The 20,877-nt window shown below is 38.4% G+C and overlaps 1 protein-coding gene across 2 annotated transcripts in view; it reads left to right on the top strand.

The window, feature by feature from the left end:
* Positions 1–12,960, top strand: part of ARHGAP42 (Rho GTPase activating protein 42) — a 379,722-nt gene extending 366,762 nt beyond the window's left edge. For both annotated transcript variants that reach the window (XM_072611294.1, XM_072611293.1), the window contains exons 24-25: positions 9,290–9,369; positions 12,063–12,960. In XM_072611294.1, the coding sequence (XP_072467395.1) occupies positions 9,290–9,369; positions 12,063–12,151 (169 nt within the window). In that variant the 3' untranslated portion in view covers positions 12,152–12,960. The remainder of the gene's footprint in view (positions 1–9,289; positions 9,370–12,062) is intronic.
* Positions 12,961–20,877: the final 7,917 nt, after the last annotated feature.

Genomic DNA, 20,877 nt, shown 5'->3' with positions numbered 1-20,877 from the left:
GGAGCATTTGGAGAACCCCTCACTATCATAGATAGAATTCCTCTTTCACTTGGACGTTTGCAAGATGTCTTCCTCAACATCCGTAAATACCTTTAGTGAGTATGGTGAAAGCAATATCTTAAGCTTTGTCCCCTTGCAAACTAGGCTAGTTTTTCCTTAAATGATATTGACTATTGATTAATTGAAGAATAGATCTTATTTTATAAATTGAAATGAGACCAAATTTCCCCCCAATTAACAACATTGGTTTTGTTTGTGCAAAAATGTTTTTTAATTTTATGTAATCTGTGATCCTCTCTATTCAAGAGTAATGAGCTCTTCCCCTGCCTCTCCCATAGTTCTGAAAGGTAATTTCTTTGTTGCTCCTCTAATTTCTTTATGATATGACCTTATAGTATAACACATATTTATTTGCAGCTTATCTTTGTTCTATGGTGTGAGCTGTTCTAAATCTGATTTCTGCCAGACTGCTTTCCAGTTTTCCCAGAGCCCCGCCCCACTTAATATGTTGGAAAATAAGGTTCAAGAATAATAATTGAGCTTGGTCAAAATTTAATAGACTAGTCAGATGCATCATGTATGTTTATATATAATAAGAAAATGACTAGTTCCCAGCATGTGGGTCATCATAAAATTGGCTACATAGAGTCTTCTTACATATATAGTTTCTTGGAACAAAGGTTAAAATCATAACCAAATCAGAAGAAAGAATTAAAACAGATTTGCCATATGAGTGAGGCAACCCTTCACTTACCTATTAAAACTTTTGACATTGAAAAATGTCAAAAAAATGTCAAAACAAAAGCTGATTTTATACGATTTCCATGTTGGGAATAGTCATTTTCTATGTTACATATAAACATACATGATGTATCTGACTAGTCTGCAAAACTTCAACTAAACTCAATTATTATTATTAAATCTTATTTTCCAACATATTTTTGGGATGGCTGGAAAACTGGAAAGCAGTCTGACAGAAATTAGATTTAGAACAACACCTCACACCATATACAAACAGAAAAAAGGATAAACATTCACACAGACTATTGCCTAAATCAATCAATATAACAAAGATGCTAAAAAAAAAAAAAAAAAAGCTAGAAGTCAATTCAGCCGGCAAAACCCATCTTCTCCACCTTAGCATCCAGGGGCCCCTGTGAGCACTCTTCAGGTATACATAGACATCCTTCCTAAAATAGAGCACTTAGAATTAAACGTAACACAACAGTTGTGGCCTACCAGAATAGAATATACCCAAATTATCACCTCCCTAATCCTGAACATTAGATCTTCTTTAACTAAGGCCTTGTATCAGTATTCTTGATAGTCCTACATCTCATCATTGGGCACAACCATAGTGTGGTGAGAAGAGTGGGGGAAATGAAATCAGAAGATCTGGGTTCAAATGTCGTCTCTGCCACTCATTATGTGACCTTGAACAAATCACTTAATCTCTCTGGGCCTCTATTTCTTGACCTGTAAAATGAGATTGTTGTTGAACTAGATAACCTCTTGAGTTCCCTTTTAGCTCCACATCCATGAACATTCCTTAGCTTCCATGAAACATCTTTCTCTTGATATCCTATTTATATGACAGTCTGTCTTGGTATCTTTCATTGGTTCCATATCATCTTGCCTCCTTAGTATTGGTATCCCCAAAGGCACCATTCTTAGCCATCTTTTATCAGGTTACACTCAAATACAATGATTTCAATTATCACTTCTATGAAAATACTACAGACCTATAGATCTAACCCTAATCTTTTTTGTTAATTCCAGTCCCCCATTTCTACTTGCTATTGGACATATCCATGCAGGCATCCCATTAAAACCTCGAACTCAATTTGCCAATATATAATGCAAGTGAATATACATGAAATATATTGATTAATTGATGAATTAAGTAATATATTAATTATATATGCTATAATATAAAATTATTCTAAAATATAGCATATACAAGTAATTAAATATGAATTAGTTACATTCCTTCCCTAGAATCATTTCTCCTCTCTTCTTCTCTATTTCTGATGGCATTATCACTATCCCCCTAGGTTAATCTCGCTGTCATCTTTTATTCTTCTCCTTATCCCACTTCTTACAACCAATCTATGGCTAAGTCTTGTTGATTTTATTTTCACATTTTCTCTTGCAATGTCCCTTCCCTTCTAGCAGCATTATTACCACCCTCTTCAGGCCCTCATCCTTTCTCCCCAATAATATAACAGCCTTCTAACTGCATGTCTTACCTCCAAACTCTAGTCTAGCCTTTGCACCGCTTCCAGAATGATTTTCCTAATGTACTTATCTCACTTTGTTATTCCCTGCTCAGAAATCAACTCCCCATTGCATACAAAATTAAATGCAAATTTCTTAACCTGATGTGTAAGATCATTGGTGATGCGCTTCCAGTGTACTTTTCCAGCCTTATTTCTCATTATTCACCTAGGCATAATCTATGTTCCAAACTGCATTGCTAGTTCTTTCCCATGTCCATGCATTCACAAAAGTACTTCCCTTTACTTGGACTTGTTAAAATCCTTGTCATCAAGATGCAGATCAGATATTGCCTCTCATGTGAAATCGTCCTTATTCTACCTGTTGAAAGTGAGTTCTTCCTTCTCAGCAACACTTTGTCTTGGATCTTTTCTTAATCAGCTAAGGTTTACTTTGCATCATTTTTATTTGTTTGCATTCTACATTACCCCCTGATAGTTTATAATCCCCTTGATGGTAGTATGTCATTTAAAAAAGTATTTATATCCATCTGCAACTGATAATGGTACCTTGTACACAATTTATACACATATTACCTTGTTGAGTTAAATTGAGACTTTTTGTTTAAGCTAGTTGGTGGTGCTTTATCAATTGTTTATGAAAAGTTACTCCAAACCATAGTAGTCCAAACGACAGTAGCTGACTATTTTCTAGCTCTTTGGGGTATACAAGGTACTCTACGTGTATTGTCACATTTGATCACAGCCCTCAGAATCAGGCAGTTCAAATTTTATTCTCATGTTGTAGATCAAAAGGCTAAGGTTCACAGAGCTTTGGTCATTTTCCTAAAGCTTTTTGTTGATAGTGGGAGACTGGGCCGTCTACCACCATTGTCTGCAAGCAGCTGCCTTCTGTGTTTAAATTCAATACTGCTGGGTCTTGAGGCTTCTCTGAATGTTCAGTGATCTAAACTCTCTTTCGTTTCCTTTTCAAGAGTTCTGCAGTAACTCAAAATCAAAATGAGGAGAACACTGATGTTCCAGCCCTTACCACACTGTTTCTTTATTCTTAGTTCTGTTCCTTTTGAAGGGAACTGAACTTCTAATCTCTCAGGACTGTTAGTGATTTTTTTTCCTACAAATAATAGGAATTATTTACCAACTCATTCAACTTCTGTCTGGACTACATAACGTATACTGGGTTATGTGCTACCTTACGTTGTGTTCTTTACGTTTCATGTTTCATCTTTCCTGGTAAGTGGTTAATAAGTTCGATAACCTCTTTTTTGCTTCTACTTACCCCCAGGGTACACAGCAGAGTTCTACAAGACACACATTGAGGTGCATTCTACGTGTTGAAATTTCTTTTAAAAAAATTAGGTACACTATTTTATGGCTACTATGTTTCATAGCCATAAAAGTTTGTGGGCCAGGCCATTGCTCTGAACATCCCTGGTCTAGAGCTGAGTGATGTAATAGAGCTAAAGCTATAAGGAAAATCAAAAGAAACGAGACTTATAGTGGCAGGCATTAAAAAATTCTTTTCAGATTTAGAAAAGTCTTGCAATTCTGTGTGTTAGCCAGCTTAAATTTCCTGAAGTATTAGCTAGTTGTATGCTAATAAAGATTTAACAGTTGGCTAAGTGTAGGTGTGTGATGGGGGGGAGGGGAGAAGCAGGGAAGTGGAGAATATACACAGGACTCATTTTTAAAGTCAATCTCCCATGAACATTTTTTTTCCATCACTTTTGTAAGTCTAGATGGTTAACAGATCAAGTTCTAACTTGTAGCATTTGCCAGTTTTCAAGGTATAATAAATGCTCACACTAAAATTTTAACTATCAGCTCTCCCACTAGTTCAAGCTAGCTGTAACTCACCCCTGAGTTTACCCTTCATTAAATAACATTTGGAATTACAATTGAAAAATGAAGTATGGATTATGTTGTAAGAAATTCTTTCCTATAGGTTAGATATCTTTAAAAGAGAGAGAGAGAGAGCTAGAGAGCTTTCAGAGTTGCCTTCTGTGTATCAAGAAGGATGTGCAAAGTATTTTTCTTTTTTTTTTCTTTTTTTTATTAATTTTTAACATTTATTTTCACACAATTTTGGGTTACAAATTTTCTCCCCTTTTATCCCCTCCCCCCCCCAAACCCAAGCTTTCTAATTGCCCCTGTGACCTATCTGCTCTCTCCTCTATCCTCCCTCCCTGCCCTTGTCTCCGTCTTCTCTTTTGTCCTGTAGGACCAGATAGCTTTCTTGACCCCTTAACCTGTATTTCTTGTTACCCAGTGGTAAGAACATTACATTTGGTCCTAACACTTTGAGTTCCAACCTCCTTAGCTCCCTCCCTCTCCACCCCTTCCCCTTGAAAGATAGGCAATTCAATATAGACCATATCTGTTTAGTTTTGCAAATGATTTCCATACTAGTTGTGTTGTATAGGACTAACTATATTTCCCTCCATCCTATCCTGTCCCCCTTTACTTCTATTTTCTTATGGTCCTTTCCCTCCCCATGAGTGTCGACCTCGGATTGCATTCTCCTCCCCATGCCCTCCCCTCCATCCTCCCCCCCACCCTGCTTGTGCCCCTGTCCCCCACTCTCCTGTATTATGAGATAGGTTTTCCTATCAAAATGAGTGTGCATTATATTCTTTCCTTTAGTGGAATGTGATGAGAGTAGACCTCATGTTTTTCTCTTGCCTCCCCTCTTTATCCCACCACTAAAAAGTCTTTTGCTTGCCTCTTTTATGAGAGATAATTTGCCCCATATAACTTCTCCCTTTCTCCTCCCAATATTTCTCTCTCACTGCTTGATTTCATTTTTTTTTTAATATATGATCCCATCCTCTTCAATTCACTCTGTGCACTCTGTCTCTATGTATGTGTGCGTGTGTGCATGTGTGTGTGTGTGTACTCCCACCCAGTGCCCAGATACTGAAATGTTTCAAGAGTTATAAATATTGTCTTTCCATGTAGGAATGTAAACAGTTCAACTTTAGTAAGTCCCTTATGATTTCTCTTTGCTGTTCGCCTTTTCATGGTTCTCTTCATTCTTGTGTTAGAAAGTCAAATTTTCTTTCCAGCTCTGGTCTTTTCATCAGGAAAATTTGAAAGTCTTCTATTTCATTGAAAGACCATTTTTTCTCCTGAAGTATTATACTCAGTTTTGCTGGGTAGGTGATTCTTGGCTTCAGTCCTAGTTCCTTTGACTTCTGGAATATCCTATTCCATTCCCTTCTATCCCTCAATGTAGAGGGTGCCAGATCTTGTGCTATCCTGATTGTATTTCCACAATACTTGAATTGTTTCTTTCTAGCTGCTTGCAATATTTTCTCTTTCACCTGGGAATTCTGGAATTTGGCCACAGTGCTCCTAGGAGTTTCTCTTTTTGGATCTCTTTCATGCGGTGTTCTGCGGATTCCTTGAATATTTATTTTGCCTTCTGGTTCTAGAATCTCAGGGTAGTTTTCCTTGATAATTTCATAGAAGATGATGTCTAGGCTCTTCTTTTGATCATGGTTTTCAGGTAGTCCCAGAATCTTTACATTGTCTCTCCTGATTCTATTTTCCAGGTCAGTTGTTTTTCCAATAAGATATTTCACATTATCTTCCATTTTTCTAATCTGCGCGGTATGTTCTGAGATATCTGTCTTTCTTGAAAAGTCCTTAGCGTCCATCCGTACCATTCCAGTTTTGAAAGATATATTTTCTTCAGTGAGCTTTTGAATCTCTTTTTCCATTTGGTTAATTCTGCTTTTGAAAGCATTCTTCTCCTCATTGGCCCCTTGCACCTCCCTTGCCAGCTGAGTTAGGCTAGTTCTCAAGGTGCCAATTTCTTCAAGATTTTTTTGGTTCTCCTTTAGCAGGGAGTTGATCTGCTTTTCATGCTTCTCCCTCATCCCTCTCATTTCCCTTCCCAGTCTTTCCTCCACCTCTCTAACTTGATTTTCAAAATTCCTCTTGAGCTCTTCCATGGCCTGAGCCCATTGGGTGGGCTGGGACACAGAATCCTCGATTTCTGTGTCTTTGCCTGATGGCAAGCATTGTTCCTCCCCATCAGAAAGGAAGGGAGGAAGTGTCTTTTCTCCGATAAAGTACCCTTCAATAGTTTTATTTCTTTTCCCTTTTCTTGGCATTTTCTCCAACCAGTGGCCTGACCTCTGAATGTTCTCCTCATACCCACCTCGCCTCCTGGTCCTCCCAGCCAGCGTTTGGGGACTGAGATTCAAATGCTGCTTCCCGCCTTAGGATTTTTGGCGGGGGCAGGGCTGCTATTCAGTGTGAGAATTAAGTTCAGGTGGTCAGGGGCAGGGTCGCCTCTCAGGCACAGTTCCCTCAGGGGGTTTATGCACAGACCTTCCACAATGGATCCAGGCTCCTGCCCATTTGGGGAGCCTCCGTCCGCAGCCGCCTCTCAGCCCCCACCTCCCGGGGGGGCCTGAGCCATGGGGGCACCCCACTCCCCTCTCAACCCGCCAAAGAGACTCTCTCACCCACCCCCGTCAGTCACCTGTTGGTGGGGGGGCCCGTGCCGCCGCTGAAGATCCTGCCTCCGGAGCCCTCTCAGATCTGTGCCTCTCGGAGCCACGGCCGCCGCCGCCGCCGCAGGTCTGGGCTGGGCTCCGCGTCTGCAGCACGATGGACCTTTTGCGAGAGGTTTGCAGGTCCCTCTGTGGGTGGGGGGACCCGCGTGGCCACTGGAGATCCCGTCCCCGTAGCCCTCTTGGATCTCCTCCCCTCAGTGTCGCGGCCTCGGCAGGGCCGCACTCCGCTCCCCGTCCCGGCGCCCTGTCCGCAGCGCGAAGGACCCCCCGCGAGAGGTCCGCAGGTCTCTCCGGAGCAGAAATCTCCCTCGCTCTAATACTCCGTGGTCTCTGGGTGCAGAATTCGCCCTGGCTTGGTCCCCTCTAGCCGTTCTGTGGTTTGTGGGTTTGGAGCTATGTGTATGTGCGTCTTTCTACTTCGCCATCTTGGCTCCGCCCCGCAAAGTATTTTTCAAAGGACAATTAGAATCTTCCTAAGAATCCCACGATAGAGGCTAGTTATTATTTTCCCATCCTCTTCTATAGACCAAAGCAGTGACAAAGCATTAGAGAAGAAAAACTTCATCTTTACAAAATCTGCATTATGCCCTCAGATCTAACCAAAGCTAACACCTGTAACTGAAGATATTAGCAGGAGAAAATTACCACCTTTTTGTTTCTCTGTGTATATTTAATAAATTGGAGGGAAATGCGTATATGTATGTGTGTACACTCATTTATCTCCCCAGTATGTCCTAAAGCCAGTTAGCTCATATGTTAAAAGTATGAAATGGTCTAATAGAAATGACTTGTGAGAAATCCATGGAAATGCTTAAATTTGCATTTGGAATTGAAACTAAAATATATTAATTATATCCCCTCTCCATAATTTTAATAGTCTACTGGCTAACATGGACTTTTCATTTGTAACTATCTTTAGTGACTTTGTAGCAGTGAGATTTAATGAAGTTTTTCTTGGCATTCAGTAAAAGGAAATAATTCGTGTTTTTAAAAATTTGAGTGACCTCAGATGGAAATCTCAGAGAGCTTCATTTAAGAGTTATGGTCAGAACATCTGACTATTGACCTTATATAGAATGTTGTTTTTCTGTTCACAAACTGTATATTCTATGTAAAGAAAGCTATTAGACCACTTGGCCTCTCCTGATTTATCTCACTTTCTTTTCTACACACACACGTGCGCGCACACACACACACGTGTGTGTGTGTTGTTTATATAATCTACCCATATCTGTATGTGAGAGGAAATTGTTATTTTACTATCATATTAATAAGCACTTGTTAAAGTAGCATCTAAGCTTTTCTCCTTTACTTTCTCATTTAGGTTCCAACTCCTGTAAAATGCTAGTCTCTGAAGGATGTAAACTGATTGATGAGATTGTCTTAGCCCTCAAGGAACATGTTCTTCTATAGGTGTGGGGAACCTGTGGCCTCAAGGCCACATGTGGCCCTCTAGGTCCTCAAGTGTTGCTGTCTGAATTCAAACAGCATTACTTGAGGACCTAGAGGATCACATGTGGTCTCCAGACCTTTGGTTCCCCATTCCTTTTTTTTTCTATCTTGGGTAGGACCCCATCCACCTAGAATATCTTGCTTCTATTTAGATATAAACAGAATCCAGTCTGAACTATTCTTATCCTGAGGAGAAGAACCCTTGTTCTTGTATCCCTCCATTAGAGTTTATGGTGACCCAGCTCATGAAGGAGAAAATCATCTGGAAAGGTCTGGATAGAGATGTATTCCCCTTCTTCAGATTGCTGGCAGTGGCTAAGTCTCATGATCAAGCCACATTCCCAACAAGAGGAGCCAAAGATTTCTATCCCACCTCCTCATTATGTGTCTACCAATCAGGGTTGATTTTCAGTTGTCAAGGGAATTCCCTTGCAAGGATTATTTGAAGCTTTCAGCCTCTCCATGTCTTTTGTCTTGTGTTGTTAAGAGAAACCACTAATGATCAATTTATTGTTTGCCAGATAGCCTAATTAATAAATTGGTTATTAATTATTCAAATACTCTGTCTCTCAAAGTTTTTCATTTGTCACACACATAATTGTGTGTGTGTATATATATGTTAATATATCTACATATACATGTTCACATACACAGACATGTATATGGATTGCATTTATTTTGGGGAGGAGGCCTCTTTTGGACTGGATCTATGCTTTTTTCTGTGTGTAAATTTTCTCCACCTATAATAATGGCCACTAGTTTGTACATTTTGTGCTTAGAGAGTTCCCTAGTTCACTGAGATCTTCAGTGACTTGTCTGAGTCACTCAGCTGCATGTATCCATGGCAGAACTTGAACTCAGTTCTTCCTAACAATCAGCCCGCTGTCCACTATATCATGCTGCATGGCATCATATGTGTATGTATATATCTATACATAGATCAGAGAAGTGATTATTTGAAATAATAATGGTAAAGTTTAGCAAAACAATGCCATATCTGAAAATTGTTTTAAACGTAAATGCTCTTTAATTGATATTCTCTGATATGCAACAACTTTTCTTCTTGTGTTTTAGCCAAGCTAAAGCCATGTATTCCTGTAAAGCTGAGCATAGCCATGAACTCTCCTTCCCACAAGGGGCAGTATTTTCCAATGGTAAGCAATATATTTAATTCCATTCAGTTCCACAAGTTTTCCTTGAATTTGTCTATTCACATATTTTTCCCAGACTGCAGGCTGTAGAGTCCATGTCCATGATAGTGTTTTCCTTTCCTTCTCTCCCTGCCCCCTTACCTAGCCCAGTGTTCCACACACAAATAAATCATTGTTGATTGTTCATTTTGGTGATCGTATTTAAGGTGAAGAATCCAGTGTGACAGAGTAAAAAGACACTTCAGTGGGAGTCAGGGACTCGATTTTAGTTTCATGTCTGCCATTAATTAGACATGTGAGCTTGGGCAAATCACTTAACACCTCCACTCGCCTCTCCTCCCCACCCCAGATTCAGCTTTTTCCTTAGGAAGATGAAATTGGAAGACTCACCTTGGAGGGAAGTTTGTAATGCAGTGCTCATGAGACCTGCCATTGGCCCTGTGCTCTTCAACACTTTTATAAGTAACTTCAATGAAGGTGTACATAATAATAGCTAGCATTTATATAGCATTTTTTATTTCATATATATGCTTGTGTGTATATACGTATAAAAATATGTATTACATATATGGGTGTTTGTGTGTGTGTGTGTGTGTGTGTGTGTGTGTGTGTGTGTGTGTGTGTGTGTGTATACTACTGAGCATTGTCTTTTTTTTATCCTTACAACAACCCTGGAAAGTAGTTGCTATTATTTTCCACATTTTACAGAAGAGGAAATTGAAGGAGGCATAGGTTAAATAACTTGTTCTAGGTCACATAGTAAGTATTTGAGGACAGATTTGAACTCAGGACTTCCTGATAACAAGCCCAGCTGTTTCTTTCTGTATGGATAAGTAGCATATGGATAAAACTTGCAGATGGCACAAAGCTAAAAGGGATAATTAATATTTTAGGTGACAAAATCCAGAAAAGATCTTGACAGATTAAAACACTGGGGTGAATCTGATAATATAAACCTAAAAGGGATAGAAATATAAACCTAAAAGAGATAGATAAGTGCCAAAGATAGGCACAGGTGATAACTACCCCTTCTATCCTCTGTCTTTCCTGCTATGCAGAGCCTACTTCTGGGGGTTCCAGCAGAACAGATGTTTCAGGGAGCCATCCCCCAACTTACCCTTCCTTTCTCCTCCTCCCAGATGGAAACTGAACTCCCATCACCACTGCCATGGAAAAGAACCTTGATCCCCTCCTCTGCTCCAGCCCTCTGTGGAGCAAGAAGGATATGGTCATTAATACTGCTTGAATGAGTAGGGAGTCAACAGCTGTAATCCTTCCAGCCAGATAGAGGACCAGCAGATCTTCCCATGTGGCCTGCTGTTACACTCTCCAGCTACCTGGGCATTACTATCTTACCTGTTGCTGCACCCTGGGTTCTACCAGAACTTTCCAGATCTCGTATTTCTCTGTATTACCCCTTCCAATTAGAATGTAGTTCCTTGACAGACAGCAAAAATGGTTTCATTTTCTTTGTTATGTCTCCAGTACTTACCACAGTGCCTGGCACATAGTAGGCACTTAAGAAATGCTTTTCCATTTATTCATTCACTATCATTGAAGTAAAATAAAGTTAAGGAAGCTGATAGTCTATTCAAGTGACTAGTTTTTAGTAAAACCTTGGGTTTAAAAAAATCAATGTTACAAGTTCTGTGTGGGAAATGGCTAGCCAGCAATGCATCTAAAAAAGATGGAAATTTTAAAGTACTACTAGTTCAAGAGCATTTAACAAGCATTTATTAAGTACCTTCTCTGTACAGGGCACTATGATAGGCACTGGAGATATAAAGACAAAACTGAAACAATCTCTACCCTCAAGTTGATTATATTATATCAGGTAAAAGTGTGTGTGTGTGTGCGTGCGCGCGCATGTGCACGCACGTGATATGTATACATAAGCATATTATATACCTACATGCATATATATGAATGTGCAAAATTAACATAAGGCAGTTGGGGGGTTAAGGGAGGCACATGGTAAATGGTGGTATCAGAAAAGGCTTTGTGTAAAAAAACTTAGCAATATGATAGTGTAGCCAAGAAAAGCTAATATGATATTAACCTAAGAGAGTCATAATACAGGATTCAGAAGGTGACTGTCCCACTGTTTCCTGGTCAGACCTCTCTCCCCCTTCCCCACCCACTGGAATATTTTATTGAGTTCTGTGCTGTAGGATGATCAGAGGGTTTAAAAGGCATCAAGATTAAGCACCAGTTATTGAGTAAACTGGAGGTGGTTAGCCTGGAAAACAGACACAATTTCCTTCTTTAAGTGTTCAAAAGACTGTCATGGGGAAGAGGGATTCGTCTTCTTGTCATCGGCCTCAGAGGATAGAGGTAAGAACACTGGAGGACACAGCAAGAGTCAGGTTCCAGCTTACTGAATGAAGACCAAGGCTCTCCAGAAGGGAACTGAGCTGCCTTGGATGTGATTGGGCTCCCTTCACTAGAGGTCTTCAAGCAGAAATTAGATGATCATCTGTTGGATATGTTGTCAGGGGGGATTCTTGATCAAGTTTGGATTTGGCTAGATGGGCTGTGAAATGCCTTCCAGAGCTGAGAGTCCATGTAATTCTTCACTGATGAGCCTATGACATGATGGTCAGTTTAAGAATGTCCATAAAGCCTAATAGGGATTTAAATGCTTTCTCCCAGATAATGAATGATTGTAAATTGTACTGTTTGTCTTTGCTTTGCAGTCTACCCATCTGTGGAACCTGGATGGTTAAAAGCAACTTATGAAGGCAAAACAGGACTAGTTCCAGAAAATTATGTTGTCTTCCTCTAATTAGAGTTAGTGGATGGCAGTATCTTCATGGTATCCATGGTAACGATAATAATAATAAGTGCTATGATTTTATCTGACACAGATACGGGGATCAGCCCACTCAATGAAAATGGTCGATTTCTATCAAGTTCTTTACTGGCAGTTTGTACAGCTCCCCTGTCATTGAAACAAAATGGATTTAAATCGTTGGCATGTCTTTTCAAGCCAGCACCCTATTTAAATGACTTGCTTTTTGATCAAGAGAAACCATATACCTTTTTTTTTTTTTTTTAAATATAACAATGGCAGAATTGGAAATAGAAATGCTGAGTTGGTCATCCAGTCCAGGCAACTTATAACCCAAGAAATTGCTACAAGACTTTCGGGAGTCCTGACCAAATATATTCATCCTTACCCTCTGCTCCCTGAAGTATCTAGAAATCATGTGTCATAATTTAAATTGTATATTTTTTCTCTTTGGAAAAAAAAAAGATTTTGAGTTGATTTTTCTTTATACGTCAGTTTTTGCTGGTCCTTAGCATTTCAAGGAAATAGATTTGCAACATCACTTTATGTTTATTTGTTATCTGAGGAGATGATAATGTTCATATGCAATAATGTGTGTTATCTATGTAAATGAGGCCAAATTAGATTATACACTGATTAAACTGTAACCCATCCAGAATGTGATTATTCTCTCCCAAAAACTTCTTAGTTTTATCTATTTTGCTACCAAAAGTCCCTTGAAAACTGGGACTGTGTCTTATTTATCTTAGAATTTATCTTAGTGTGTTGCACATAGTAAGCACTCAATAAATTTTTTTGATGGATATCTCCTTTACTTCTAGATTTTTACCCCTTTGTATAAATATAATTATAAAAATTTTATTTATATCCTGCTTGAGGTATGATAGGGGCTTTTCACAGAAATAGTTCTGAAACCAATAAAACACCAATTATATATATGAATATACAATATAAGGCAGTTATATATGAACACCCAATGTAAAAACACAGACCCAGATGCTACATACATTACAACATTTCAAAATACCTTATGACTATTGGCATTATTTTTTTCTGAGATTTTCTTCTACAGATGACATGGGTCTTCTGTGAAGACGTTAGATGGGCAAGCTATATATTTTGAAGATTATACTGAACTGAAAAAGAAATATAAAGCTGTATACTGTTTAAATTGGGTTATCTTAGTTTCTTCCATCTCTCTTGGACTAGGGTAATATCTGGGGTTTGATAGACAGTCTTTTATATCATTCTGTAATAAGCATTATTTTCTTGGGGATTGTATTGAACTATCAGTAAATACAAATAAGGAAACTATTGGCTTATCAAGTTTAGAATCAGATATCTAGCACCTTATGAAGCATACTGCTGCTTCTTGTCTTGAAGAAATGGTTGTCCTTGCTGACAGCTGTATGTTGGTCCTTAGAGCCCTTCTCTTCACTGTGGAGAGATATCACAAGGATCCTTCTACCTAGCTGATTTATGGATGCAGGGAACAAGACCATGTCCCCAGCTAAGCTTGGGGGATTTGCCATGTTATTTTGCTGACAATATCAATATTTCCTACAGGCAGAGATAATAAGGTGTTGACTGTGTGGGTCTCACCCTATATTATAATTGGTGATCTCAGTGTGTTTTAAAGTGAGTTTTCTAAGGAAAATGGATGAAACGTACTCAATTGCAGAAAAGCTATGCCACAAAGTATTTATGCTTTGAAAATTGAAAATGAAATAAAGGTTTAGTATTTAAAAGAGAGAGAGACAAACAGTAGACAAAACGTTCATGACTGGAAAGCCAGTATGTTTGGTGAAAGATGGCTGCTACAGACAAAATGGTTTTATTACATTACAAGAATCAGTGCTGGCAGTGTTTTATAAAACAAACAATTGCTGAGACATCATGGGACCAGGAATCAGAAAACTAGCTTCTACTCCTGGTTCTGATTTGTCTTACATTGGGGAACTTAAGCATTTAAACCCTGTTGGGGACTTTGTTACCTCATTTGTAAAATGATGAAATCCCTTTTTGCACTAAAATCCTGAATCTTGTTTAATAACACTAGCATCAGCATCAGCATTAATAACATTATATTCTTTGTATGTTAGTAGGCATATGAACACGCATACCCTCATAGGTTCATTTTCCCATAACCCCCTTGTTAAGCATGCAGGGATTCTTAACTCTGTGCTACTGACAGTTAACTTGTTCACTCCACCCTGTATCAAGTTTTTCACTATAGCACCTTTCAGATGATAGCAGTGTTCGTAATGTATTCTTTGCTCATTTTCTGGAATAATAATGGCAATAACAGTTACAATGACTTCCCTGTGTATTAAATATCTTGCCAGAATTATGACTTGGATCAAAAGTTTTAGTCTTCATGATATTCTTGCATTTTTATGATACACTTTAATCATACATGGCATATTCACATTTTATAACCCTTTCTTCATTTGCTAAAACCTAGTCTTGGATTATCTTTTTTTTGATTCACTTAAAAGTAGCCTGTGAAAATCTTTTTTTAGCATACATTTCCCATAATGCAAGAAAATCTCTTAGAGGTTAGTTTTTTCCCCAAAGGCCATCTTTCCTTTAATAGGAGACTCAGAACTGAAATATGTGTGCTGCTCAGTCAAGAAATCTCAGCCTATCTTTGATTTTAAACCCAAACCAAATGTCATCACATTCAAATTCACTGTAATATAACTGCAGTATAGTGGGGCTTAATGGGTCATTTTTGAACTTGGTTTGTAGGAAGGTCACTATACTACCCGGCAAAGGGTGGCAGCCAGCTTTCTTTCTTGCTTATGGAGGTTCGTAGTCTGCTGCTGTTCTTTCTCTGTACATTTTTCTAACTATTTTATAGACATAATGTGCTTATTCACAACGTGCTACACCTTAGAGATTTCAGCGTTGTTGCTTTGTTGTGGCAGTTGTACCTTCATCTTTATTGCTCACGAAATCGGACCTATTTTTCAAAGCCATGCTGTAAATGAGACCAAAATATCTTAATAGCAAATCTACATGAATTGCTTGACCCTTAAGTATCAGGGAAATATGAAAACTATGGAACAAGAAATAATAATATGGAGGCAGCCAGGCATAGAGAGACCTTCAAGTCTGGAATACCTGGTTTCAGGTCCTTCCTCTTTGATACTTGGTATCCACCTGACCAGAGGTGAGTGTCCCACTCAGCTCTCTGACTGTGAGTTATAGCTGCCAATATACATGTTTGAGGAGTTTTTTTTTTTAAGTGGATTTTTTTATTATTTTTTAATGTTTAACAATCACTGCCATACAATTGAGATTTTATCCCCCCCCACCTACCCCCCACTACCCCCCTCCCTCCCCACGACTGCATACAATTCTGTATAGGTTCTACATATACTTTCCTATTGAGTATATTTTCACTATAGTCATGCTATGTAGTCAGACTAAAATAAATGAAAGAAATCATGTAACAAATCAAAACATGATACACAAACACATACACATACACAAACATGATCTGCTACATTTTGTGAATGACTTCCATATTTCTTTCTCTGAGTGTGGAAGGCATTTTGCCTTGAGAACCAGCTTTGGGATTTTTTTTTTTTATAAGAAGTTTTTGCGTTACTACAAAATTCCAAGTCTACCAGAAAAACTCTCGCACACTGTGGTTGTTGCTGTGCACAAAGTTCTCCTGGTTCTGCTCCTTTCACTCAGCATCAGGTCATATAAGTCCTTCCAGGCTTCTCTGAAGTCTTCTTGTTCATCATTTCTTATGGCACAATAGTACTCCATTACATTCGTATACCATAATTTATTCAGCCATTCCCCAATTGATGGACATCCCCTTGACTTCCAGTTTTTGGCAACTACATAGAGTGCTGCTATAAATATTTTTGTACATGTGGGACCCTTTCCCATTTTTATGATCTCTTGGGGATATTTGAGGAGTTTTTGTCAGAGTTCCCTATGATGATAAACTTGGAGTTCCCTATGCCAGTGGTGTCAAACTCAAACAGAAACAGGGTTTTATATATATAATATAATAATAGGGAATAATAATAATAATAAAAGGGGATAATAATCTCTTTGGGCTGCATATTGACTTAGAAAAATACATTGTCTGTGTTCTGTTGTATTTTTATTTTGTTAAAAAAATATCCCAATTACATTATAATCTGTGCGGGCTGCCCTCAGGAGTGTTATGGGCCACATGTATGACACCTCTGCCCTGCACCAATGAAATAATGGATCTGGACCAATAATAATGTAGTGCCAAAATGGGTGACGCAGGAAGTAATTTGAAATGCATCTTACTTATAAGCAGAGGCAATATGTGACTGGTAAAATTGTATCTTTCAGTTTTCATAAACGCTTTGTGGTTTGACAGTAACAACTATTGGTTGCTTAATAATCAGTGTGAAATTGGCATGTTTGTTATTTATGACATATGAGAAGTATCTTCATGTAAACTGTATGTCTCTTCTGCATGTAGTTGTTTTTCTTATGCCACTACACCCTGAAAGTGTAGAACAAGTAGTCCAAAATATTTGTGGCAGGAGAATGTCCAAATTCTGTCTTAGCTTGACCTAGAGACATCTTCAGCCAAAAGATAGCCGATTCCTTTCTCTGCCAGTTTGTTACAAGTGTTTTTGTTCATTGGGTATGCCCCTTCTTACAGTTCTGTGTTCCCAGATGTGGAATGGTTATCATTAACCAAAATAGAATTCTTGGAAGTTTATATCTTTCTTTATCCTGTCACTACCCCTTTTCAGAAGCCAGGGAGAAAAATACTCACCTGATAACTCACCATTAATCACTCTTAAAATAGAGGAAATAAAGATACCCTATTTTTTTCTTATATTATAGACTATTATTTAATTTCAAATATTTAAGTTTTAGAGAAATACTAGCATTATCCCTGAAAGCCTACCTAGAGCCATCCTTTTAGTTTTGTGACACACTCCCCCTCTGTAGTGCTCATGGTGTTGGGTGACCACACCTGGTACACAAAGACATAGAGCTCTGACTATGGATGTAGCCTCAGAATGATTTTATAGACTGCAGGGCCCCAAAAGTATCTACTCACATAATTATGTTTTAAAGACACAGAAGCCATAGCACCCAACTCTTGTCTGTGGACAGTATTCATTTGCTTTGATTTCACAACTATTTTTGAAACTTACCTATGGTAATTATAAACTGACTTTTGGATGGATGGTTCCTCAAACCATAAGTCTCCCCAAATGAATTCATATTCAACTTTTAAAAAAAAGATTTTTCTATTAGAGACATATAAAAAGGCCCAGGTGCATTAAGTGATTGATGTGCATTCATGTCCAAATCAGTAGTACCTAGAACTTATGATCATATTCCTCATAGACATTAACCATTGCACACATGACCCCGTCACCACATAAAATATTCTTATACTGAAAACAATAGATTTTCTTTGCTGGTCACTTCACAAGAACCTGTGCACATTCAGTATACACAAGAGATTTTGAAGAAAGCACCATTATGGCTGTTCTTATACAAGGTTGTTGGATGTTCTTCTCTCTCTCGATAAATTATGCCAAAATTAATATGTTAGAGGCATTATCTCAGGATGAAGAAATAATCAGAACAACTTAGTATCACTTCCATATGTTTTAAATTTTCTCTCCCTGCCTCCCCAAGATGACATGCAATCTTATATGGGTTCTACACATACATTCTTATTAAACACGTTTTCGCATTAGTTCACGTTGCATAGAAGAATTAAAACGAATGGGAGAAAGCATGAAAAAAACAAACTAAAACAAAACATAACACAAGAGAAAACGGGCTGCTTCATTCTGTGCTCTGATTCTATAGTTCTTTCTCTGGATGTGGATGGCATTTTGCATCCAGAGTCCTTTGGTAATGGTTTAGGTCCTTGCATTACTGTGAAGAGCTAGGTCTGTCAGAAACAGTCCTCGCACACTGTGACTGTTACTGTGTGTAACGTTCTCCTGGTTCTGCTCACTTCACTCAGCATCAGTTCATGTAAGTCTTTGAAAGCCATTTTGGGAAAGATTTCTTCCAAACACACGCACACACACACACACACACACACACACACACACACACACACAATTAAAGCACAACAGTGACCCAGTTTTTCTTACCCCTCTTTGAAGTTAGTTTTCTATGACTACTATCTCCAGACTACAGAGAAAGGTGCAGATTGTGCTTTCACCAAGGTATTTCAAACAATAAAAGCAATTTTCTCTTCTGAGTTTCTAATTGTTTCTCTCCTCCCAGCAGCTTCAGCAAAAAGGTTTTCTTTCAATGAATTTATTCTTTCTATCGTGTGAGCCACTGCAAGCATTAAAAAGCTACCTGTATTGTAGCTGTTAGATATCTCCCATCTCCTTTTGATTTCATTGGCCAGCTCTGCACAATTACGTAGTAGAAATCATGGTTACCTTTGTTCCTAAGAGAAGGCTTTCCCTTTGAGGTATAAAGAGTGCTCCGTTTTGCCTTATAGTTTTTACAATCCCCCAAATTAGTGGGATCTCCCTTGTACGTAACCCCATGTCAAGAGTTACATATCTACTTTTGCTATCTTCCACAGTGCTTTCTCCCTAATTGAAGGCCCCACACCAACTTCCATAGATTGTCATAATACTTCCTGCACGTTTTACGTGGGGTCTGCAGTAATCCTTGACTACTGGTATCTCAAGACTGCAAAATTGGTCTTAAATTAAACTCTGAGGTGAAACCTTTGTAAATGCAAGGTCATGGTTTGGCAGGGACGATGTCAGGGTTTCCAATTCAGTATCCTATTTATGGTTCATATTTTGGAGGTACTGGAGTTTCAATCACTCCTACATGTTTAGATACTGTATTTCAGTCCTAGGAATTTCTCTACAGCCATTAATTAACATGACAAACTGCAGTATGGTATACGAGGGGGAAAAGTATTCCAGTAAATTATCATCATGCATTTTTTGTTTATTTTGTAGTGTTCCTGTATTTATCTGCACTTTGTATATATACCTACACACATGTAAATAACCTGATTATCTCTAATCTAAATGGTCACAGTACCTTTGTTGTACTTTTACACTGTATTTCATGAGTTTAAAAATACTTTAAAAATAAATGACATATGCACATTTTAATTTGGTCTTTGTACTTTATACTTTGCATGTTGTGGGAAGAAGAGTTTAGGGAGAGACAAGTTGGGCAATACTAGGACAAGATAGGGAATAGCTGGGAAGCATTCAGAAAAGATGACCTGAGCTTAACAAGGAAATTTCTAATGATATGGATGGGATCTATCCCTGTATTCCATAATGGAAAGTCACAGCAGAATCTTATCAATTTCTCCCGGCAGTTCCTGTGAAAAAATAAATTGGACACATGATATACTCTGCCTATATTAACAGTGACTCAATTTATAAAGGGAAGTAAATAAGAACTAAGAGAAAAACAAAACACTTGAAAACTAGCAGGGCTCCTGGCAACCAATGAGGACCATTCTGAAATTTCCCCAAGTATTCACTTCTCAGTTTGTAAAACAGCATTGAAAAATGGGACCCATGTGTAGTCTAGATTCTATGTTCATATTGTTTTTTCCGCAGTAGAAATGGTTTTGTATTTCTAAGTGGAATGGATGCAGTAAAACACCTTACCAGGTATTGAGTCTCTCTTACAGGTTAATAGTAGGATCAGTAAATAAGGCCACTGAATTGGAAGATCCCTTTCCATATAGCTATAAGTAGGTTGCAGGTGGAACGACATTCCTTTCTGAGTGGGTGGGTTGGGGGAAGGGGGGCTTGAGAAACAGCTTTGCAGAGAGAGGGAGGGAGGGAAAGCTCACAAAGAGGCAAATATGAGGAACTCAAGGAATAGGACTGGTTGGAGGATGAATCACCTGGACCTTATAGGTCATCAAGTCCGAAATACCCCTCATTTTAAAGATGAAAATGAACCTAGAGAAGGGTGGTGACTTGCTCAAGGTCACACAAATAGTAGATGGAAGACTTAGGATTTGAACTCAGGTCCTTTGACTCTAAATCAAGTGTTCTTTCTTTCCACACCACATCACACAGCCACGTCTACATTTTCCATATGATTAAGGCATGTTTTTGATTAAGAAAAAGTTTCAACTTCTCAAAGTGGAGAGTTAAGAAACTGTCCTGATTTCTCTACCTAAACAAGGATCCTTGGTCCATGTTAATGTAGGAAAACATAAATAACGTGATTCTATTCCTATTTAGCCGTAACCATTCATTAGGTTATTTTTTTCTGTCATTATACTTAGATACAAAAGGAGTTATTGGCATTGGTTATATTGGGGGGAGAAAAGAAGTAGCAGTGATGAGCCTGGTGTATTTAGTCTAGCTGGATTTCACAGAGAAGGTAAGTTTTAAACAGAGTTTTGATGTAAGGCAGGGACATTTATTGACAATTTAATTTGATTCATTTTGATAAGCATTCTGTGAGCTGGATCCTGGGAATACAAAGATAAAAATCCAAGTTCTTGCTTCCAGGGAAGGTGTCTACACTTCTAGTAATGGTAACGGGTACATAAGAAAATTGAATACAAACTACATTGTATTTAAAGTAATTTCTGAGGGCAGAGTATTAGCAACTAGGATGATGAAAATAGGCTTCCTATAGGAGGTATCCAGAATATATCTTGTTTATAGCTTGTTTGTACATCGTTGTTTGCATGTTGTCTCTCCCATTAGAGTGAGAGC

This window comes from Notamacropus eugenii, chromosome 5 (assembly GCF_028372415.1).
Source record: "Notamacropus eugenii isolate mMacEug1 chromosome 5, mMacEug1.pri_v2, whole genome shotgun sequence".
Classification (NCBI taxonomy): domain Eukaryota; kingdom Metazoa; phylum Chordata; class Mammalia; order Diprotodontia; family Macropodidae; genus Notamacropus; species Notamacropus eugenii.
The sequence above is the reverse complement of the archived record's forward strand: the minus strand, read 5'-3'. Positions and strand labels throughout refer to the sequence as shown.